This window comes from Drosophila elegans, unplaced genomic scaffold, assembly GCF_018152505.1.
Source record: "Drosophila elegans isolate 14027-0461.03 unplaced genomic scaffold, ASM1815250v1 contig_476, whole genome shotgun sequence".
Classification (NCBI taxonomy): Eukaryota; Metazoa; Arthropoda; class Insecta; order Diptera; family Drosophilidae; genus Drosophila; species Drosophila elegans.
In genome coordinates, this window is record NW_024545863.1 from 15038597 (window position 1) to 15059906 (window position 21310).

Consider the following 21310-nt stretch of genomic DNA (forward strand, 5'->3'; position numbering starts at 1 on the left):
GACATATAATAACTCTCGGAGTATATGCATTTATTTAAAAAAAAAAAAACAACAGAAGTATAATTTTTTTCCTTAGGTATTTTTCAATTGTTCCTATGGTAACTCTATAGTAATACCATGGGTACATATAACTATCTTTAGCACTTACCTGTCAGTAGTCGATAGTAACCGCCGAGGACCAGACTGAACTCGCAGCCATCGCGATCCTCCATGATGAACTTCACGGCTCGATCGCCCAGCATGAATATGGATACGCTGCAGGTGACATCGTCCTCGCGATTAACCACCACATGGGTGAAGTCCTCGATGGCGGAAATAGGTTGGGGCTGCTTGAAAACGGTAGTTATAGTTATAGAAGAAGATTCCCAAAATAAGATATTCGAGATAGACTCACCACCGAATTCCGGGCACTGGATATCTGGCTGAGTCCAAAGCGCGGACTCACCAGCAGGACGCGTTCGACGCCCTCTCTTTGGTTTGTGCTGAAACATTTGGCTCCATAGCTTGGTAAGCTAGCGATTATATCTAGATAATGGAGTTTGGCCTGCAGGCGATAGGGTTTTTAAATTAATTTCATTTTTAGAAATTTTTCTTTCTTAAGATGCCATGAGTTCGGTTAATACTTTTATCGATTTAAATAAAAAAAATACGTTTTCTTTTCCATTGTTTAAATATGATAACTTTACTTCTTTCAATAATTCAACTTGTTGTTTTTCCTGTAATACTTGACTGATGATTGAAATGAATATCTATCAAAGGCAATACCCTGTTTAAAGTTATCAAAACTAACAAATTAGTTTTACCTTTTCATTGACAATAGTTAAATTTTTATTTTTTTTTGTCATTCATTTAAAGCAAGTTATTAAAACCTGTAGTTGCGCTTTTGCCAACTCGAGTGCTTTTTTAAGACTTTGTCCCCCACTTTTCTTCTTTTGAGTTTCTATCCTTGAAGCTACTTAAATATTCTTTGGCCCACCTGCAGCTGTGTGAGAACCTTGCTGGAGGATCCCGTCATCTCGGCGTTGAGCTTGAGGAAGTGAGAAATCAGCCGTCGCAGTTCCTTCCGCTTCATGCCCTCGAAAAGACTGACGGGGACAAAGCGCTCCAGACCGAACTCGCGTCTAAGTGGGAGTCAGATTATGAATGTATACAGGGAGTCTGAACATTGGGGCTTCAGTTCTACTCACTCGACCAGTTTGACGGTGAGCTTGGCGGGGGAAAAGTTGTTGGCCAGGGCGTGCTGGTGCATGTGGAGGGCGGCCAATCGCAGGGCCAACTCCGGCTGCAGTTCGGGCGCGAATCGCTCCTGGTTGACATCGTTGCAACACTGCAAGTACAGGTAGTCCAGGGCATGCAGATCCCGCTGTGCCAGTTCCGCCGCCGAAATGGGCACGAAGGTGATGCGGAACAGACACCTCAGCTTGTGGGCACCCGGACGAGCAGCAATCTGCGTCAGAAAACAGGCGGAAATTCGCAATTTAGTAACAGTTTATTTTCATAGAGGTTATCCTTACCCTGGCCAGCGACTCCTGGGGATCCAGCAGAGTGAGCTTGTTCCGCTTAAGGCTCTTCACGTGCTCCAGCACCAGACTGAAGAGCTCCCCGCAGCAGAGGCAGAGCTTGTCCAGCAGCGAGCTGACCACATCCTGCACCGTGGTGGTGGCGTCGTACTTGAACGACTTGGTCTGGCCGTTCTCGAGGAACACCTTCAGCACATTGGCCATCGGGGGCACGCAAATGTCTCCCAGGGAGAAGGCCGAAGGCTATAAAGAAACGAAACACATGTAAAATAATGCTGTGATCATACTTCCAGGATCTTAAAAATAAAATAAATAAATTTATATTCACATTTTTAGCAAAATTTTTGGCAGTAATGGATATATTTATCTTTACTTTTTTTGTCTGTGCCACTCATTATTGTATGAAAAATTCTAGAATTTAGGAATACAACTCACCGGAAACAGAGGTGCTCCATTAACGCACACACTCTCGGCGAATCTCACGCGACTAGGACGCGATCTCAGCTTGGCTCGCTTTCCCGCAGAGAGGAGAGTGGATTTCCTGCCCGGCATGATGCAGTGCGCCATGGGCTGACACACGAAGAGGTTAACCTGCGACTCACAAGCCCGCACCAGCTGAATGACATGATCCCGCGGCGCATCCTTCACATCCTCCCCGTTCACCGCCAAGATTTGGTCGCCCGGCTGCAGTTTTCCGATGCTGGGACCGCCCTCAGTCACAAATCTCACGATTACGGGACGTTCGCTACCAGCCACGAATCCAAATCCCAGGCTGGCATTCCGTTGAAGTTGCACCTGCCGTGGCTCTGGAGGATGCTCATCCCAGCGTATGCATTCGGGGGCCTCGTAGGTAGTCGTTTTGTTGAGGTGGCTGTTTGGGAAAATAAAATGGGAATAGGAATTTTATAGTATTTTATATTTTTAGTAGTCTGGGTTAACTCACTTGATGTAATAGGAACGACCCTTGGAGTCTATAGCACGCTCCCAGCCATAAGAGAGCTCCTCGTGTTTGCTCCAGTCCTCGCAGGCAGGCAGCCAACCCGCAGATTGCGTCATGTGACTATAAAATAATATAAACAAAATATTTAAATTGGTTAAAATAAGGATTAAATGCTACAATGGAAAGTAAATCACTTTGTTACTAATAAATCTTAATGTTAAGTAAAGTAATACAATAATATAAATAGAAAACCATTGGTTGACTATTGAATAAGTATGTATTCTAGTGTTCATTCGGCTGTCAGCATTGATTTGTAATCCAACATGAGGGAAAAGCATATTGTATCTCTATTTATTACGAACTGCAAAAAACTGCAGTCCATAGACAACAACCTTTTACAATGACTCATGATAGATAGGAAATTTTGCTTTATATATATTTTAAAACTATTCTTCCTTAACTATACCTACATACTTATGATATAATTTAAAACAATCATTTCAATTTTAATGTAATGTTCGAGTGTTAAATAGCCCCCTACTTAATTTCTTTATTCAATGATGTCATACTAACAATGGAAAATAAATTTGTGTCGCAATTGTGGTTATGTACCATACCTACCTTGTGCAAATATTTGACTAATTTCAGTGCTATCTTTCTATTTATAAATCATGCAAAAGCTTCCCCACTTGCACTTGACCCTCCACCCACATTGACCCTGAACTTGCGGGCAACTATTGGCCGCCCACCCTCACTCTTTGTGGGAAACCATTTGTATCCAAACTAAGCACACCAGCAAATGAGTGTTCGTCCCTGTGGGTGCGCTAGAAATGCATTTCAATTGACATTAATCAGAGCTAATTGGGTTATTTGCTCGACTTTGCAATAAACAGCAACCCATAATCGGGGCGCAGAACTAAAACTAAACCTAGCCCCAATCCACACCCCATTCAAAACCAACTACAGTTAAGCTTCTATAAAATGCACCAAAGTAAAGATTAAGAATTTTGTATAGTAAATCTTGTAGCTTTTTTGGCAATCGTATTATTTTTATTTAAATAAATTTTAGTTGTTACTCACAAATGGTTTAGACAAACAAAACGCTTAAAAATGAATGTTTTTTCGAATAACTTCTAGCTTGCATTGCAATAAAAACCTTTTCTTAAGTTATTTATTTAAGTCAAAATACTCTGGGAATCTTGAATTGAGGAATATAATCTGTCAGGTTGACTTGACGTGACTAACAAGATTTTGTCTTTCCATTTCTTTTAGTATTCGTTTTATTGATCCCAAAATGGCCCATAAATGACGTAGAAATCATTTTAAAATATGACAAATTATTCAAGCTCAACTGTAAAATCCAAGTCAGATCCCGAGCCCCAGACCGAAACCCCAGCTAAATCCAATTGCGGCCCACATCAGCCACCTTGGTGGCTTCCGTTGCTGTCTTTCTTCATTTCCTGACTGCACACAATTGTGATAATTAGTTTTGCACTTTTGCACATTCTCGGGGAGCCGAGAAAGGGTGTCGGGAATGGGAATGGGATTGGGAATGGGGGAGTGGGGAAATGGGGGGAATTGGTATGGAACCCAACCAGCTCTGCTCACTCATTCAGTCTATCGCCTCAGTGGCAGCTACCAGTCCCGCACCCACTTTTTGCCACCCGGCAAGGGCATTTTGTGCGCTTTCAGTTTGATGTGCAACAAAGTGTAAAATTATTTAATAGAATTTTGTGCATAATCAATTTATGTGCAGCACAGAGCCCAGCATTCAGTCGCCCATTCAGCGTCCTCGGCCACATCCACATCCACATCCAAGGAATCTAACCGGGCCAGGACCGAGTCCGTCCGTAAGTCAGTCAGTCAATCTGGCAATCTGGCATTCCGTCACGCCGTCAGTGGGCCAAGCATAGAAATGCTGAAACTTTGACCAAGCTAATGGCTATATAAATGTCGGACTTTCTGCTTTTTTTAATATTACTTTTTGTGCGTAGCCAAGGCAAAGAAGTGGCGGGCTTATTAAAGTGCTTTTAAAAAACCACTAACGAAAGTTTCCCACAAATAATAAATGTTGCCATAGCCACAGTCAAAAATATTTATTTTTATGCAGATTAAATTAAAGCATCTTAAAGCATAAGAATATTTACTTTTATTAGAAATGATTTCAAACTTTTTGTATTTATTATATTTTTATTTATTACTTAAAGGACTTTTAAAAAAACTACTAGCGAAAGATTCCCACAAATAATAAATGTTCCTATGACCACAGTGAAAAATATTTATTTTTATGCAGATAAAATTTAAGCATATTAAAACATAAGAATACATACTTTTATTAAAAATGGTTTTAAATGGTTTTGGACACTAAAGATAGTTTCTCACAAATAAATTTTTGTTGTCATAAATTCATTATTTATGCAAATATAATTAAAGAATTTTTAGGCATTAGAACATTTACTTTGATTAAAAATCGTTTATAATTTTTTGTATTTTAGACTGTGAAAATGTTATATATTATTCTTGCTTTCTTAAAAAAAAAACACCCTGAAAATGCCTTAGCCTTTGCAGCTTTAAAGGATGCCTAATTGGCCTAGACCATAAATCATTTAAAATTTCTCGAAAGTTCTGAAAGGATTTCTAATTGGCAATGAAAATAAATCTATTTTGTGCAGCAGCAATTTGAGTGTGGTGAAAACTTTTTTAGCTAACTAATGAAGTTTAAAATAAAGCAGTAAAGTTAAGATAAAGTTATTGTGATCATCTGTACACCATTATTTACACATTAATTATTCCACAGACACAATATAAATTCAAATATACAGAAAAACTTTATAAACTATAATAAATTTATTTTAAGAAGTTTTCCAAAAAATATACTCACTTGCAATAGTAGAGCCTGCCCTCCTTGCCCACATGAACGCTCCAGCCGGGCTTGAGCTTCTCCTGAATGGCCTCCAAGTGTCCATCAATTTCTGGCCAATTTCCGGCCACGCCAGCATTGACACTCCCATGACTTTGACCCAGAAGTGGCCCATAGATCCCGCTGCCGTTTCCAGTGGCATTTCCAGTTCCTAGCTCCGTTGTTGTAGTCGCTGTCGCCTCCGTTGCGCTTGATGTGGCTGTTGCCATTGATGTGGCTGTTGTTGCTGCGAGGATTCCAGAGGATTGGGACTGGGGCTGTTGACATCCGTTGGAGCGGGTGGGCGTGGCATGGACAACGGAGCCATTTGTTGTCGGCAGTGTTGTCAATTGCGGCGACGATGTTCGTGTCAGTAGCAAGGGCTTGGGCCTGGATGTTGCTCCTCCGCCTCCGCCTGTGACTCCGCCTGTGACTCCGCCTGTGATACCTCCTCCGCCTCCAGTGGCTGCTCCTCCGGCCGATGTTGCTGTTGTGTTGGCGGAATTTTGTAGCGGATAGACATCACTATTCGAACGCCCCGAAGGCAGTAACATCATTGAAACACATTCGCTGCAAAGAGAAGAAGGGAAGAGGTTGGGGGACATTAGTCAAGTTGTTGTCGGACGATTTTCACACATTGTTCGGGCCACAAATCACATTCCATTCCAAGACCAAGACGACCGACCCACTTTGCCCGCAAACAGGCTCCTCCATAATTCAACATCCAGTTAATAGTCTGAAGACAGACCATTGCCACTGCCTTTTCTGCCCGAGTCTGGACAAAAAAACAGGTCCCCCCATAACAGACATCCCATTACCATGGTCATCATCATCATCACCATCGTGATCATCGGCATTGGTGGGATAGGTTCAGGTTTTAGGCCGACTTGTTTTTAATGTTATGACACAATTTTCGATTTGCTTTTACTGTTTGGTTTCGTTCTCTCTTTTTGCATATGTTTTACTCCTTTATTTGGCAATCGTGCAAACATGGATTGGCCACGGCTTACAGAACTGGTTCCGAAATGGGATCAAATTGTTGGCATTGTTTCGGGAAATGGTGCTCTTGGGTAAAGGATCAAAAGATAAGGAAATGGAAAAGCAATTGGACCATTCGGATACACAATTAAATTGAGGGCAAATATTTTAAATATTTTTTAATCAGATAAATAACATTAAATTTTACCTTTGCAATGTGGTGGATAAATAGTAATTTTACTTGGCATAGAACATTTTTTTTATAAATTTTCGCTTTTAATACGCAAATATTTTTTCAGTTGGCAAAAAGCATTTAAATCTGTTATTAAAATATTTTATGAATTTACCACCTCCATTTATTTTCTCAAATACATGCTGATACAAACAATCCCGTCAAAGAAATTGGACCAAACTTTAAACTGATTTGATTTGGACAAAACCATTCAGGCATTGCCACAGAATTGATCAATCCCGCCCACATTGTTTACACTGCCCAAACCATTTAATAACATCAAAGAGCATTTGCATAATGTTTAGATTTCAACGCCACCGACAGCAATTCGGCTTTTGGCCTGACATGGTTCAGTAAATGGCTTGCAAAAAGATTTTTTCAAATTTATTCCGCACCGGAAAAGTAGTAGAAGTGCAGGGATAAAACATGGATACGTCTGGCAGACCCCACTTGTGTGGGTGAGTGCCAATGGCCGATAGTGCGGCTAGTTGGATGAGTCCAAACAACAAGAGAGCCAGCAAAATGGATGTGTTTGTTTGCCAGCGCAATTTCGCTCGACGGTTTGGTTGGCGGAAACGGGACGATACGGGGCAAACGGAAGAGGAGCCCAAGTGGCATACGGATAGATGCGACATCTAAAAACTAGATACGGCAGAGTCGAGCCAAACAAAGAGACATCCATTAGGCAAGGAGAGTCGAGTTGAGTCCACGTTGGCAATGGAAAAGGAGCAGCCGAAGAACTCATCATGCTCCGTGATAATGACAGAAGGAGAAGAAAAAGAAATGACTTCTGCACAGCAGAAAATAACACTTTATGTACTGGTAATAGAAAGTTTGATCTTAAGGTCCAGTCAGTCCCTTGAACTTTGGTTAGAAATTTTAAAAACAAACAGAAACATATAAAGTTTAAAATCGAAACATGTGTATATTTAAAGTCTTTATGAATATTAATAATTTAAAATTCTTAAAACATGAATTTGCAGAGGTATAGTATTTTAGCCTTCAAAAAAAAAATGTAAATATTACAAAAAAAAATACAAATTTCTTCTAACGCTACACATTTTTTGAGGCTTAATTCGTCCGCAGTGCTCTATGGTTCAATAGTTGCGCATAATTCATTGTTAACTTATAAGTGTCATCTTACTATTGAAAATAGTTTTTAATGCAAGGATATTAAATATTTTTGAACAGTGTTGAGCCAGACGAGTAACGGCTTGGCAAACAACGGCAACCGGCTAGCAACATGGTCAAGTTCCTTCTCCGTCTTCACATGTGTATTTTTTCCCATTCTTCCGATGTGGTGCAAAAGTTTTATCAACAACTTCACAGACACACACTCGAACACTAAAAACTGGAACACTTGAACAATGTTTTGAATTACATATTTTCTTTGTTTGGGAGTGGACCGAATAGACAAGTGCAAAAATGTTCATAAAGTTGTTCAGTCGTTGGTTTTTTTTCACCAATTTCTCGTTTTTCTTTTTCTGGGTTAGGAATGTTTGAGTGCGGAATGTTGATTTGACTCAAGACAGGAACTTGCCAAGCAGCTGAACGGATTGCCGAAAAGGATTCTTGGCCAAAATATTTTCTTTTAAATTAAAACCATTTTTTATGTAAATATATTGTTTGGTAATTTCAGGGACTCGTAAAAGCACAATATACATTTGAAAAATTAAAATTAAAAGTTAAAATCTTTGCCTCATAACTGAACTCCAATTAAATGTGCACTTTTAAAAGGTCGCAAAAAAAAAAAAAACAAATGCAATATAAAGTTTCCTAAAAAGTACGATCTATATGCTTCCTATTGGGGTACCGTAAAACTTTTAAAGGGAAAATATAAACTTGTGATCTTATTTGTATTCCAAACGATAGCTGTTGAAGTTTAAGTATCTGAATATGGGATACATTTGAGGTGGCCCTGTCAATGGATCACCGAAAAGATAAACCTGAGTTCCACTGAAAAGCCACGACAAACAAAAATCAATTTAAAAAGAAGATCACACATTCCCTTCGCCCCACCGAAATTACCCACAGAATGGGTAAGAATTTCAGTTACCATGTTCAGAACTCTTAACTGTGCAAACATTTTCGCTATCGTCTGAAGCTTTTCACATCCAATCCAAGTGTAACCGATACGAAATACGAAAGCGGTTCCAGCTCGGGCCGCCCATACATTTGGACAGCAAGACCAAACACAAAAGTTGTCAGGAAAGCATAAGGGAGGGGGGGGAGGTGTGTGGTGATGGTATGGGGCGGGGTGGCTTTTGGAGAATGGGGCGGTGGGGGAGGGCGGGACAGGAAGAGGGGCCAGTGGAAACGGGAGCGACACTTCCAGCGAATGATTTGTGTCAACAGAGAGAAAAGGCAGCTGAGAAATGTTTATGCACGTGGCAGTGTGAGCGTGAGTATCTATGTGCGACGGATGACGTCGGGGCAATGACGGAGATCAGTAAACGGAAACCACACATGCCACATACAGTGGCAGCAAAAATAGTGGGCCCTTATGGCATACCAAATTCATAAAAACAATTGGTAACATTCAAGTTTCGAAAATATTTTATCACATTTACATTTAATAATAAGAAAAAAAATTTAGATTTTCATTAAAAAAAGTTAGTGCCTAAGAAAATGTTTAGATATTACCCTGACCATTTATAATTTTGCAGAAAAAAAATTTTGATTTTAAATGAAAAGCTTTATGGCCTTAAATACGCATAGATAAATTAGGCATTACACCAAAAACTTTCAAGTACGACAACAATCAACAAAAGTTTGAAGCAAAGAAATTAATACGCCAGACAAAAACGATTTAATCAGGATTTTGCATAAACTCTCAGATATGAAAACATTCATAAATGTCCGCTTAAAGTTGTAATTCTCATAGATAATTGCATTCAACTGCGGATGGCATCTTGATTGCTATTATTTTGTCAGCAAGTGTCTGGGCCGTGGACAATTGTAAAATGTCAGTGCGGAAATTGCGCGAAGCAATGAAATGAAAAGACAGCAAAAGTCTGATGATGGGCGATAACGAAAAGAGCAGAAACAAGAACGAAAATGTTGACCAACTGTAACAAATAAAAAAAAAATAATAATAATAACAAACAAGCGCTGAGAAACAAAGTTAAGCTCTGCAAATTGTCCCAGTTCCGAGGGCTTAAATGAAAGGTGGATTGTTACTGCTATTTCCCCGACTGCCCACTGCCGACTGCCATTCAGCCAACTCCCCTCTGCGAAGGAGGAAATTCTTCTTTGTCAGAGAAATTAAACACAATTTGCGAATGCATTTGTTGTTTGTATTAAAGACTTCAGCAATTTGTAGCTCTTACAGTAGCCCAGCTTTTCACCTCCTCCCCCTCCCCCTTTTGCTACTTTTGCTTTTACCAATTTCGCTCCGTTTCGTTATTGTTAATTGAAAAGAAATTACGGCGGCACAATGAAATTAAATTGCTTGACGTTATTTATTTTGTCGACGCTGTCGCTTATTTCAATTACATTTAACACAAAGTAAAAGTATCATAAATGTGTCTGTGCATATTAAAAAATATACCTACACATACAAGAAAGTCACGTACAAATGTTGGCAAAATAATAGTAAATAATTGATACTTATCTTTTAACAAATAAAACAATTTAATAACGAATAATAAAATCATAAAATTTTGTTTTGGGTAATTCAATGGCTTGTTTAGGAAACTAGTCTTAAAGTTTATAAATTTTATCAGTTAAGAAAATGTTTGTATATTTTAAGCAAAAATTTTAATCAAATGTGGTATTTTAAACATAAAGTATACATATACTTTAGTAAAATAATATGTTATATGTCTTTTTAACCTGTAAATAATATTATAACATTGGACACGCTTGTATAAAGCGATTCAATAAAATTAAATCAAAACCTTTAACAAAACAGCAACCTTAACACCCCGTTGGAACAACCATGTGCCAGCCATTTAGTTAGATCGTTATAAATACACATACGACTGCGGGTGTGTGCGTGGCCATATCCATATCCATATAGACACGGCACCCATAACTACCCAGGCATCGATATATCGGGATATCGCTGCCGTTGGTTGCGGTTGAACGTGATTCTCGAAATGTCACGCACACACGACAAAATGAAATGAAAGAAAAGCAACAGCGGTATATCAATTTGTTTTACTTGTTTTTGTTTTTGTGGGCGGTTGGGGCGGTACATTCATGAAACGCTTTCGCTTTAGACAGCCACCGATAACATCCATTCATAAAACTTGGCAACCCGAAGCAACCTCTGCCATGGATGGCATCGTGGAACTGATTAGTCGCGAACATCTAGATAGTTTTCATGAAAAATCCAACTATGGCAAGCATGCTAATTTTCCTGATTTCCTACGTCAGATTGCATAAGCTATTCTAACTAAGCGATTGCACATAGTTAACTTAAATACAAATCTAAACTAATTTATTTGAATGAATAGTTTTAAAGTTTTTATAATTACAAATAAGTTTAGTTTTCTTTTATATACTTTTTTAAGGAACCAAACAGGTTAAGTATTAAGGTATGAATTAGCAAACTGTGCATCCTTATTCCTCGATTGTCTTTCATGCAACTGCAAATTGATTTAAAGCTTTGTAAATCCTTTTTATAAGCTTAAGTACATGCAAAAATATGCCATTTACAATTTCATGCCTTAAACAAAAATTTAGTTATCTTTAGAGCACTTAAAGTTGCTCAACCAAGTGTAAATGAACCACATCACTTAGGCCAACATGTAATCCAACTAATTCGTGCCGTCATTAACTGACTAATTTCACACTTTAAGTAAGGATATCACAACAAAAGCTCCGACAACCAGATAAATCGAAAAGCAAGGCGAAAACAATGAAACAGAAGATTCCTTTTTGGCCAGTGACTCCGACTCATTAGCAGAATCACTTGGGCACGCCCAAAAGCAGGCAACAAATACATTACAGACACATTTTCGGATACAAACTCACACGGCTGATTACAACTTAAGGCGAAACTTTTAATTGATTTACGGTAGACACACTACATCAGCACACAAAAGAAAAATAAGTTAACGCACTGCAGCCAAAATAATGAGTTTTTAACAAGTTCAGAAGACGAAAGGGAATTCGATACGAGGAAAACAAGAGAGTTTATTAAGTGACTGACGGGCATTCCCACAGCTTGGCCATTTTTTTTTCGGTCTTTCCCTCCATTTTAATAAATACAACAGCGAAATGTCAAATGCAACGGCCCAACGAAAGATGACGACTCACAGAGTTTGTACGCCTGACATAACGTGACATGAAGTCTGCTCTTCCCACGGAGGAGAGGGCAAATGAAATGCAATTTTCACGTACCCAAGTCACATATCATGAGCCAATCGTGAGGCAGGCGGAGAAAGAAAGTGACGAAAGTGACGAAAGGGGACGTACGTACTGAACTGGTAACGTGCCTTGCTTTTTGGCTAACCTGATTGATTTGAACATATTCATCAGGCAGTGCCGTGCCATTACCTCCCCAGCTCCCTCGAATCCGGCCAACTCACTTATTCATTCACTTATTGCCACTTTTCCATTCTGCCTTGGCATGTGGATCCCGTTTGTTTTCAAAAACAGCACGTGTATACAGTGAAAACGATAAACATCAAATTTAATAATCTTAGAATCGATAAAGATAATAAATGAACTGCTAAAATTACAACACAATAGGTTTTGTACGTATATTAATAGGTATCTTTTAAACAAAAGTTGAATAATTTTACGTAATGTTTTTTCATTTCGCAATTATAAAAAACTCAGAAATTTAATAGCTAAAAGAATTTCCCATTATAAGAGTGTGAAAAAACATCATATATATAACAGAATATTCGCTTTAGTTGGTAACATTTTATCATTAAGAAAAGTTTTAATATTATATTGGGTTACAGTTTTTCTGGAAAAAAATATATAGCAAGACAAATTGCCTTCCAAAACGTAAAGTAAATTTGTTTAAAATAAATATTAAGGGGATCTATTGTCACAGGAACCAAAATAAATGTAATGCCTAATGATACGTATTAACTAGAAGATTTACTCTAGTTTAGAGTTTAAAGTTAGGTAAGCAAGACATGATATAGAGAAAGTAAACAGCAACTTAACTAAATGTTATCACTTAACATAACAATAAGAAATATGCCTTTTAACAAGAATAGTTTTAAATTGAAAACAATTATATATTCTCATCCTTTGGATGATAAGTATTTTATTTCAGTGTTGGACTCCATCTTCCTAGCATTTTCCAATGCCATCGAACAGCAGTCACGAAACAAGCAGCTCTATGAAGTCTGGCATTATTGGAGCGATGTCTCAGTTTCGTAGTTTTTCGCTTGACGCAAGCAGGCTTTTGTGGCTTTGGAGGGTGGAATGGTACGAATGTGCTAACAACCCAGATGTTGTTGCTGCCCTGTTGGGGGATTATCAAATTGGCCCGGAGATTGTCTTGGTTGATGGGCAGCATCTGGTTAGGCAAATGTCGTCAACTTTTGTGGCTGTTGAAAATTTGCGCAAACTGTTTTCGAACATTTTGCGCTTGGTAAACTTTGCCCATGAAATGGCATATAAAGTGGGGTATTCAAATCCAACTTAATACTAAAGACTTATATTTTAATTAAATTTAATGTTGCGCATACGACCAGTTTTATTTCCATTAATAATTTCGCTTAAAGGCTTTAGAAATTGTTAAATTCCATCACATAATAGTATGCTAATGAAGGATAATGCTGTCCCGCTTCGGAACTTGTTAATCATTGAATCCAATTATTATGTTGCTAATTGAATGCCAAATATGTGAAATGAAAAAGAAACAGTCTCATAATGTTTTTGGAACGGTACAAAATTTCGATAACTTGTATTTATAGTTAATGCATTTGTTTAGACCTGGTATAATTTGATTTAAATAATGTTCCATATTGCTCATACGACCTGTGGCGTGTATGAACACTATTCTGTGTGCAAGCTGCAGTTGTCTGCATTTATTTTATGCAAATGAAGAGCAACGATAATTTGTTCAGTGAATTTAGAATTTTTTAATAAACCGATAATTTATTACATATTTTTTCAGATATAAAGGATTACAAAAGCTTACGGCTCGTTTAAAATTAGTAAAACTGGTTACGTAAAATAGTAAATAAGTAAACTTCAATTATAAGTTACGATGCCTAGCAAACGCCTTTATTGATAAATAGAATCAATCAAATACTATTTGAATAATGACCAAAATACCAAATATTTATTGTCATCGAAATGTTTTCTTCAATTACCCACTTAAGAATCAGTTGATCCAAGACTTAATTTCTCGGTCTGTTACCCAATCGACAGCAGACGCCAGCCAGGGATTATGTTTCCCCATCCGAACATCTTGTAATCATTTAGGACAAATGGCCTTTGGAGGAGGCATTAGGCATTAGGCGTTGGGCATAAGGGAACCAGCGAGCGGAATGTAAATTTTTACGAAATAGCAAAGACACTTGTATCATTACCAGCTGTTTCACATGACACATGACAGGGCAGGGGGGTGGTGATGGGTGGGTGGCAAGGCCATCCCACGCTACTGATGATGATGAGTGAGTGCCGGCGAGAAAGTAGGTGGGACGACTTAACAAGCACACGCCCTCTGGCGCTAATGACTGCGAATGAACCTCCTTGACACAATTATGAAGGGAAGATTCTCGGCAGACAGGGCGAGGTGATTTCAGGGGCCCGTTTGAGGCACTGAAGGCAGCTTAAAATAATGGAAATAAATTGCAAAATTGTTTAATGTTCATGGCGCGTTTGGCAATTTGTCGTCCTTCATTTGCCGCACACCCATAGCCCCACACACCGTGTTACGCTGACACCCACACACACACAGAGAGAAATGGAAACCGGATGTAGGACACAATTGGCGGAAACGTTCGGCCGGGGAGTTATTGATTTTCGAATTTAACGGCTTTATGCTTTATTGGCCAAGGCAATTGTTAGCCATTTGTTTTTTGCCTCTGGCTCTGGCTCCGACTTCTGCTTTTTACTCTGTCTTTTGTCTTAGTCGCACTCTTGCGATTTCAGTCTTTTGTCTCAGTCTCTCTGCTGCGATTTTTCCCTTTTCCTCTGGCTTTTCCTCGACCACTGCTGCCTTTTCAACAGCTTTTTCTATGGCCATAGTGTTGATCGGCTTAAAAGGTTACTATAATTCAAAACTAAGACCATTATGCTATTGACAAGTCAGGATAAGTGATTAATCTTGAATAAAATTAAGAATGTGAGATTACGGACTTACATTTTATATGAATTATAAAAGAATTAACTATATTTTAAATAAGAAAAGAAAAAGCAATAATTTGAGTAGTATTTATAATGCCGGTGTAAAAAAAATTTTAAACAGGTACAAAAGTAGCATTTGATTGATTGCCTTTATTGTTTTTTTTTTTTTAATTTTAAATTCACTTCAATTTTGTAATGTAAAAAAATGTTTTAGGATTTCTTTGCCGAGCGTTCACTGTGCAACCATTTGCCTTGACTTCCGGTCGCGCTTGGGCTGCTTTGAAATTGGTTTCTCCCTTTTTGGTCTTTTCACTTAAACCTAAATGTCATTTCGATTCGGTTTCTTACAAATGGCTATTCAGGTGGCCCTTCCCTTCGCCCCCCCTCCCAAAGCCACCTAGTCAATTTGTTTGCCGCTTGTGTTTTGGCGAATTAGCCGTTTAGCCGCAAGGCAAAAAAAATAAAGAGGAAAAGAGGGTAACTGGCCTGGATGGCTGAGCGTTCCAGGTGTGCGTGTGTAAGCCCAAGGCAAAGCAATTTATTGCATACATAGATGGGCAATATGGGTTCAGAGCATGTCCTGCCCACTCAGGCGGCAACTAAAGGGCCTGAGGCCATAAACGCAGTAGGTATTTGACCTTAGCCTTATCCGGGATCGAAAAAAGGTTAGATAAGGAAGATGTCAGACTGCCTCCTCCCCCCCAAAAAAAAACTTCAGTTTGCCATAACTTCTTCAGCAAAAGTTGGCGCATTCCTTTGCAAACAGAACTTGGCAAATATTTTCCCACAAACACATAAAAAGTAGAGGATTGTCTATGGCCTATTGGGATTTATATATGGAAGTTCGCCAAGCACTCGAAAGGTTGAATCAATTTCTGTTGAAATGAGATTAACTGGAATGTGTAAAATTCATGTTTTGTCAAACTTAATTGGAAAATTGAGCAAAAGATATTCGAGGGGGCAAAATGTGATGAATATTTTTATCCGAGCAGAAAAAGAATTTTTTGATGGACAGGAGCATAATTTCATAAATTTCAGTTCGAATGCTTTCTTTCTTTATTTGTTGGGCAAGTTATTTGTTTGAATTTTTTTCATTCCGAAACTCTTTTGTCGAATGTGTTTTTGATAATCTTTTGTGTTAACGATGAATTTAAAAGCACAGTCCCAACAATAAGGGATTTTTGTATACATGACATTTTCGTTTAAGCTAAATGCTTTAATAAGTTTATAGTTTTATAGCAACATTTTTTTTTCGCAATAATAAATGCATATTTGTAGAGTTCTAATGACCAAAAAAGTATATTGAAAAAATCATTAAAGAGAACTATTTTAAAAATTTGAGTGTGTATCGTTAATCTCTCTTAATATGCAGTGCAATTATTTTTTTCTTATTAAGAATAATAAGTGATTGACATTTTAATGAGTTCAAAAGTTTTTTAGATGCCAGTGCTTAAGGCTTTTTAATTAAAAAGACATCAGAGGCTTGGAACTTTTAAAGTTCAAATTAAAAATTCCTGGATCGTGTTCAATCAAGGAATTCTATCGCACAGTCCATGGATTCATTGCTCAGGTGACTCCGACCCCTCTAATTTTCTCCACGGCTCACTTTGTTGGCCACTCGAATGCAGGTTGCTCACAGGGACAAAGCAAAGGTCCTTTCGTGTGCACTTGCTGTCAATAAACGCACACACTGGCACGTAGCAGGACTTCTTTGGTGGCAGGGACACGGAAACAGAAAACGCCCCCGAGGCGCGCATTAATTACGACTTCCGGTTGAAGCCCATCCATGATAGAAAAAGCGGAAAAAGGAAACGAGGGAACGTCAGATAACAAAACAGAAAACGCCATTAAACTGATTGAATGACAGCCTGATCAAATGAGTGAATGAATGAATAGGGAGCCGTTTGACTTAAAATGTCACGTTCCATCGAAGTTGAAAAAAATCCAATCAGGAGGTAAAGAATGTGAAGACCTTAGCACTGAAAAATAAATTCATTACCTATTTAGAAACACGTTTTAAGCCAAATGTCTTACCATTCAGTAAGGAAAAAATGTAAGAAATAATAGTTTTAATTTACCCTAATTTTTAAATTTTTTTTAAATGCTCATGACTATGAAAGGATGAGTTCAAAAACAGAACTAAATTTGCCAAAGAAAATGTACACCAACAGAGTGAACTAGAGTTCAATATACCTAGTCTGATTTTATGTTGTAAATTTTAGGAATTGAACAACTTAAATATCTTTTTTTCCCACAGTGAACCACCTCTAAAAGCAAGAATGAGGAAACCAAATCATGCAATCAATAAACATTGATACGGGCCAAGCAATTCCATTTCGTTCTATTACACGGCTCCCCCCTTTGTTTACACGAAAAATTTGTTAACAAGTGTGAAGTGAAAAGCCGAAGATGGGGAAATTAGTACCGAGGTGGATATATTTCCAAATGCCGCTAAGAGTGGGTGAACAAAGGGATTATTGACATGGGCCAAGTTTATTTTACGCCAAATGAGCTCAACCGCAAAATATCGATTTAAATCAATGTCCATCCAGCTTCCCCCCTTTTTTTTTACTTTTTTTTCGATGGGCCCGGACTGTTCTGCTCTGCCAAGTGGATTTGTCTACATCTGAGAGGGGAAAATGGAAAATGGACGGGGGTAACAGGGTAGCAGGGGAACTAAGGCAGGTCACGGTGCCTTGCCTCCATGAATGGGAGCTCGTCCACATGGCTAAAAACATGGGAGGAGCTCTTCGAGGGGGGAGAACCCGTTGAGGCTGCCTCTGGGCTGGCTGCGTTTCTTTTTATTTTTAGACATATCGACGTCTCAGCTATAAATATTATTTCTATTTTATTACACACATTTTATTCCATGCGATGTTTTCGTTACTCTCTCGGTTTTTTCAGAGCTCTCGAGCGCTTAAGTTCTACGTATTTCTGGGCTAGGGCAACATCTGGCCACAGCACGTGCCAATCCATTTGGAAATCCCTTCTCTCAGCATGTCTGGTCACAATAAAAAAATAAATTATATTACATCGTACCAATGAAAGCACATCTAACGACATGGGACAAAACGTCAAATGTGCATTAATGTATGCACAGTATCCAGTTTATACTGCCAAGAAAGTCAAAACCCAAATTTGATTTGTTCGATTTCAATAAAGCTGTCACAAAACAAAAGAGCCCAACAGCCCAACAGCCCAACAGATTCCCAAAGATATCAGATTTCCGACAATGATTCTGGCTTCTGACAAACAAAATATTTAGTCTGGACTGTACAAAAAAGTTCGACTATTAGTTCTTGGTATTTTTGAGATAAGCATCCACTTATTTATGGAGATGTTTGAAACGTTCGTACAAAAGTGAAATTAAGACCTTTTCTACGCGTGATCAAATGCACAAAATAAAAGTAATTAATTTGTTTAATATATTTTAAATAAAAAAAAAGACACCAAGGTTTAAAAATCATTTTTATTTACAATGGTTTCCATTGACAGTTCTACTTGAATTCAAAAATATCGAAGATAAATTTATAACACGTATTACTGTTGTTACACTAACCTAACAATAGTAATATTTGTTGTCATGATTCTTTTCAGAGTTTTTTATTTAAATTACTTACTTGAACGTTATAATGTTTTAAACATTATATTTGCTGCATTATATTAGTGATTTGGTATTAGTGCTTTCGTTCGTAATTATCTCGTATATGCCCTATTACTCATGTATCATTGAATTTTAACGATCTCCTTGCATAATTCGTCAAGAACTCCAACAACATGATATTCATGGATATATTGCTGTGGCCATCCATCTTCACATTGGAAATCATAGGAAATGCGGGCAAAAACGAGATCACTTGTCTAAGAAAACGAAAACGATGTCGGCAAGTTGAAGACCCCAAAAGGCCCTTAGACCCGCAAATAGACGAAGCCAAAGGGAAAGGCGATGGGATGGGCACTGGTGAAGAGGCGTTGGCATTGCGTTGACGACCACGTTACGACTGACTGAATGACTAAGTGAGTGAATGAGTGACTGAGTGACGGGTCTTACACATGTAGCATATAGCACATAGGTCTTCGTTCGACCGACCGATCCCACTGAAAAGTGCCCGAGAAAAAAAATTGAAATCTTGAAAAGCAAACGAAACGCTGGAGGTACAACTGAAAAACCTACCCAAAAGCAAGATATCAAGATCAAGCCGATTTCAACGGAATTCCATTTAGTGCTGGGCAAATAAATAACAAATACAGAAAAAGCAACAACAACAGGAACTACAAGTGAAGTGAATTGGGGGGAAACAAGTTCAAGACAAAATTAAGGTGAAATTCTGTTCTGCTGTAACGGAAAGTCGCGACTCGAGTCCCAAAAGCCAGAAGAGTCATAAAAAATCAATGTTTGAACTCGTCTTTTATAGCTTGATTCTGTTTTGGGGAGTGTTTGTTGATTCGGGGTGGAGGATGTGAGAATCGAAGAGTTCTGTAGCGGTCACAGCTTGGCCCTTATCGACATTTGTCCAGGCGCGCAATAAACTCCAATCTATTGTGTTGGGCCAGGTCATTACCCGGCTCGCAATGGCCAAAATATAATGCTGCAGGGCGGTCGTAAGGATGCCGATTTAATGGCATTAGATAAATATATTTTTTATGCTCTAATAGTTTATAAATGAGAAACTCAAGTCTTTTAAATAGTCAACAAAGTATAATTAAGCTTCTAAATAATTATTATTATTATTACAAATTTGTTTTTCATCCATACATTTTAAAATTTAAAAATATCAATATTAATAAATGCAATTAAACTTGATTTGTATCTTTATGGTAAACATTTATATTTTATTTATAATTTTTATGGTACAAAAAAATTCAATTTTGTGCATAAATAAATTAAATAAAATGAAATTTTGCAAAGTGATTTATAGATGTGAAAAAAACTATATAATGTATTGATTTGCATAAATTTTCGTGTGATCCTGAGTTCGATTAAAATGAGGAAATTAAGTTATACATTTATATAATAATACACACATTTAGTTTATTTAGCATTTTTCTTACAAAATATAACCACCGCAAATGTTTAGCAAAATCAATCTCATCTCTCTGGCAAACATAATCAAGCAAGTAAATCAAAACGTATCTCGTAAACTTGAAATTTCATCCTTGCTTCAAGTACATATCTCAAGCAACTTAGCCTTCTATCTAAATTTCTATCTCGCATCGAACACTTGAACACCAGACACTATTTCCACCCACTTCGCCCAAACCCTTCAAGTGCCATGACCCTTTTGGCCAGCCAAGAAAAAAAAAAATTATAATAATCGTATATTGCCGCAATGCCATAAAAGTTGACCAACTTGGGGGATTCCGGCTCGAGATATTTCATACATATAAATGAACTAATTTGGTTTACGCTTTTGGGCGGTTTTATGGACCGCAGTGCCGGGCATTTGCGACCCAGCCGAAAGCCCTGGGAATTTCTCATAGTGTAGGAGTGATGGCCGCAAAAGACAGCTATAATGCGGGGCAAAAACAATTGTACTAAAACATAAATTTACTTTATTAAATAAGGAAAATACGGCCATAATTCTCTGGCTTCCATTTCGTCTTGTTTTCCCCACCACTCCCCAATATTTTGCCCCATCCTCTGCTGACGTTGTCGCTGCCCTCGTATTTTTTTTTCCTCGACTGGCGTCATGGTGGGCGTTTTGACAACCACGCGGCTAAATTCTGGCCTTACTTAACCAAAAATAATTATGTGGGATACGCCACCACAACACACACACACACTAGAGCCAACTAAATTAAGCATATTTTAGCTATTTTTATAAAGAAATAATAATAATTTGGCTGCTTCTTGCTATTTGTTAATGGCTTTGAAATGAACAGCGAGTTGAAAACAAACAGAAAAGTATTTCCAATAAAAATATTTCAAGATTTACGAGAGCCATCGAAGACAGATGTACCCTTTTAAAATTTTTTTAACAATTAAAAATTGCTCTATTTGAAGAAATCTTAGTAAAAAAATGTAATTGTTTTCTTAATTATATTAAAATAAGATATTCGCATGGGTTAAATGACCAGAGATGCTTATGGTATTTAAAGGTAAACCTTTTTAAAAATGGCTAGGATTTGGTGGTCATCACTATCTTTCAAAGGTAATCCTTTTGAATAATGTCAAAGACCAGAAGATGACAATTTTCTTTCATTGGTTATCTCATTTGGGTTTTCAACCTTAATTGAATATTGAGGTACTCATTACCCATAGTATTCACAATAATGGAAACTCTTTTGCAAGACGCCAACCACGATTACAGCTTCCACCTGCATGCCACACAACAAAACGAAGACGAGGCGTTTTATTCTTCTGGCTTTTTTTCCACGACTTCGCCCGAACTATTCCACCGAGGTTTTTGTCTCGTTTTTGTTTTGTAATTTATTTATAAAATCTTCCCCCTACACAACCAGACCAAAAGTTG

General features: G+C 37.9%; 1 protein-coding gene across 2 annotated transcripts in view; it reads right to left on the reverse strand.

Moving 5' to 3' along the window:
- The window catches only part of LOC108134762, a 33062-nt gene that overhangs the window by 4307 nt on the left and 7445 nt on the right, over positions 1-21310 (reverse strand). The window contains exons 2-9 of one of the 2 annotated variants that reach the window (XM_017255217.1): positions 5342-5929; positions 2464-2580; positions 1956-2391; positions 1515-1763; positions 1188-1447; positions 977-1121; positions 395-544; positions 149-326 (exon numbers count right to left, since the gene is read on the reverse strand). In XM_017255217.1, coding sequence (XP_017110706.1) covers positions 149-326; positions 395-544; positions 977-1121; positions 1188-1447; positions 1515-1763; positions 1956-2391; positions 2464-2580; positions 5342-5916 — 2110 coding nt within the window. In that variant the 5' untranslated portion in view covers positions 5917-5929. Of the gene's footprint in view, positions 1-148; positions 330-394; positions 545-976; positions 1122-1187; positions 1448-1514; positions 1764-1955; positions 2392-2463; positions 2581-5341; positions 5930-21310 lie in introns of both variants that reach the window. The other variant, XM_017255210.2, reaches the window with a different exon arrangement.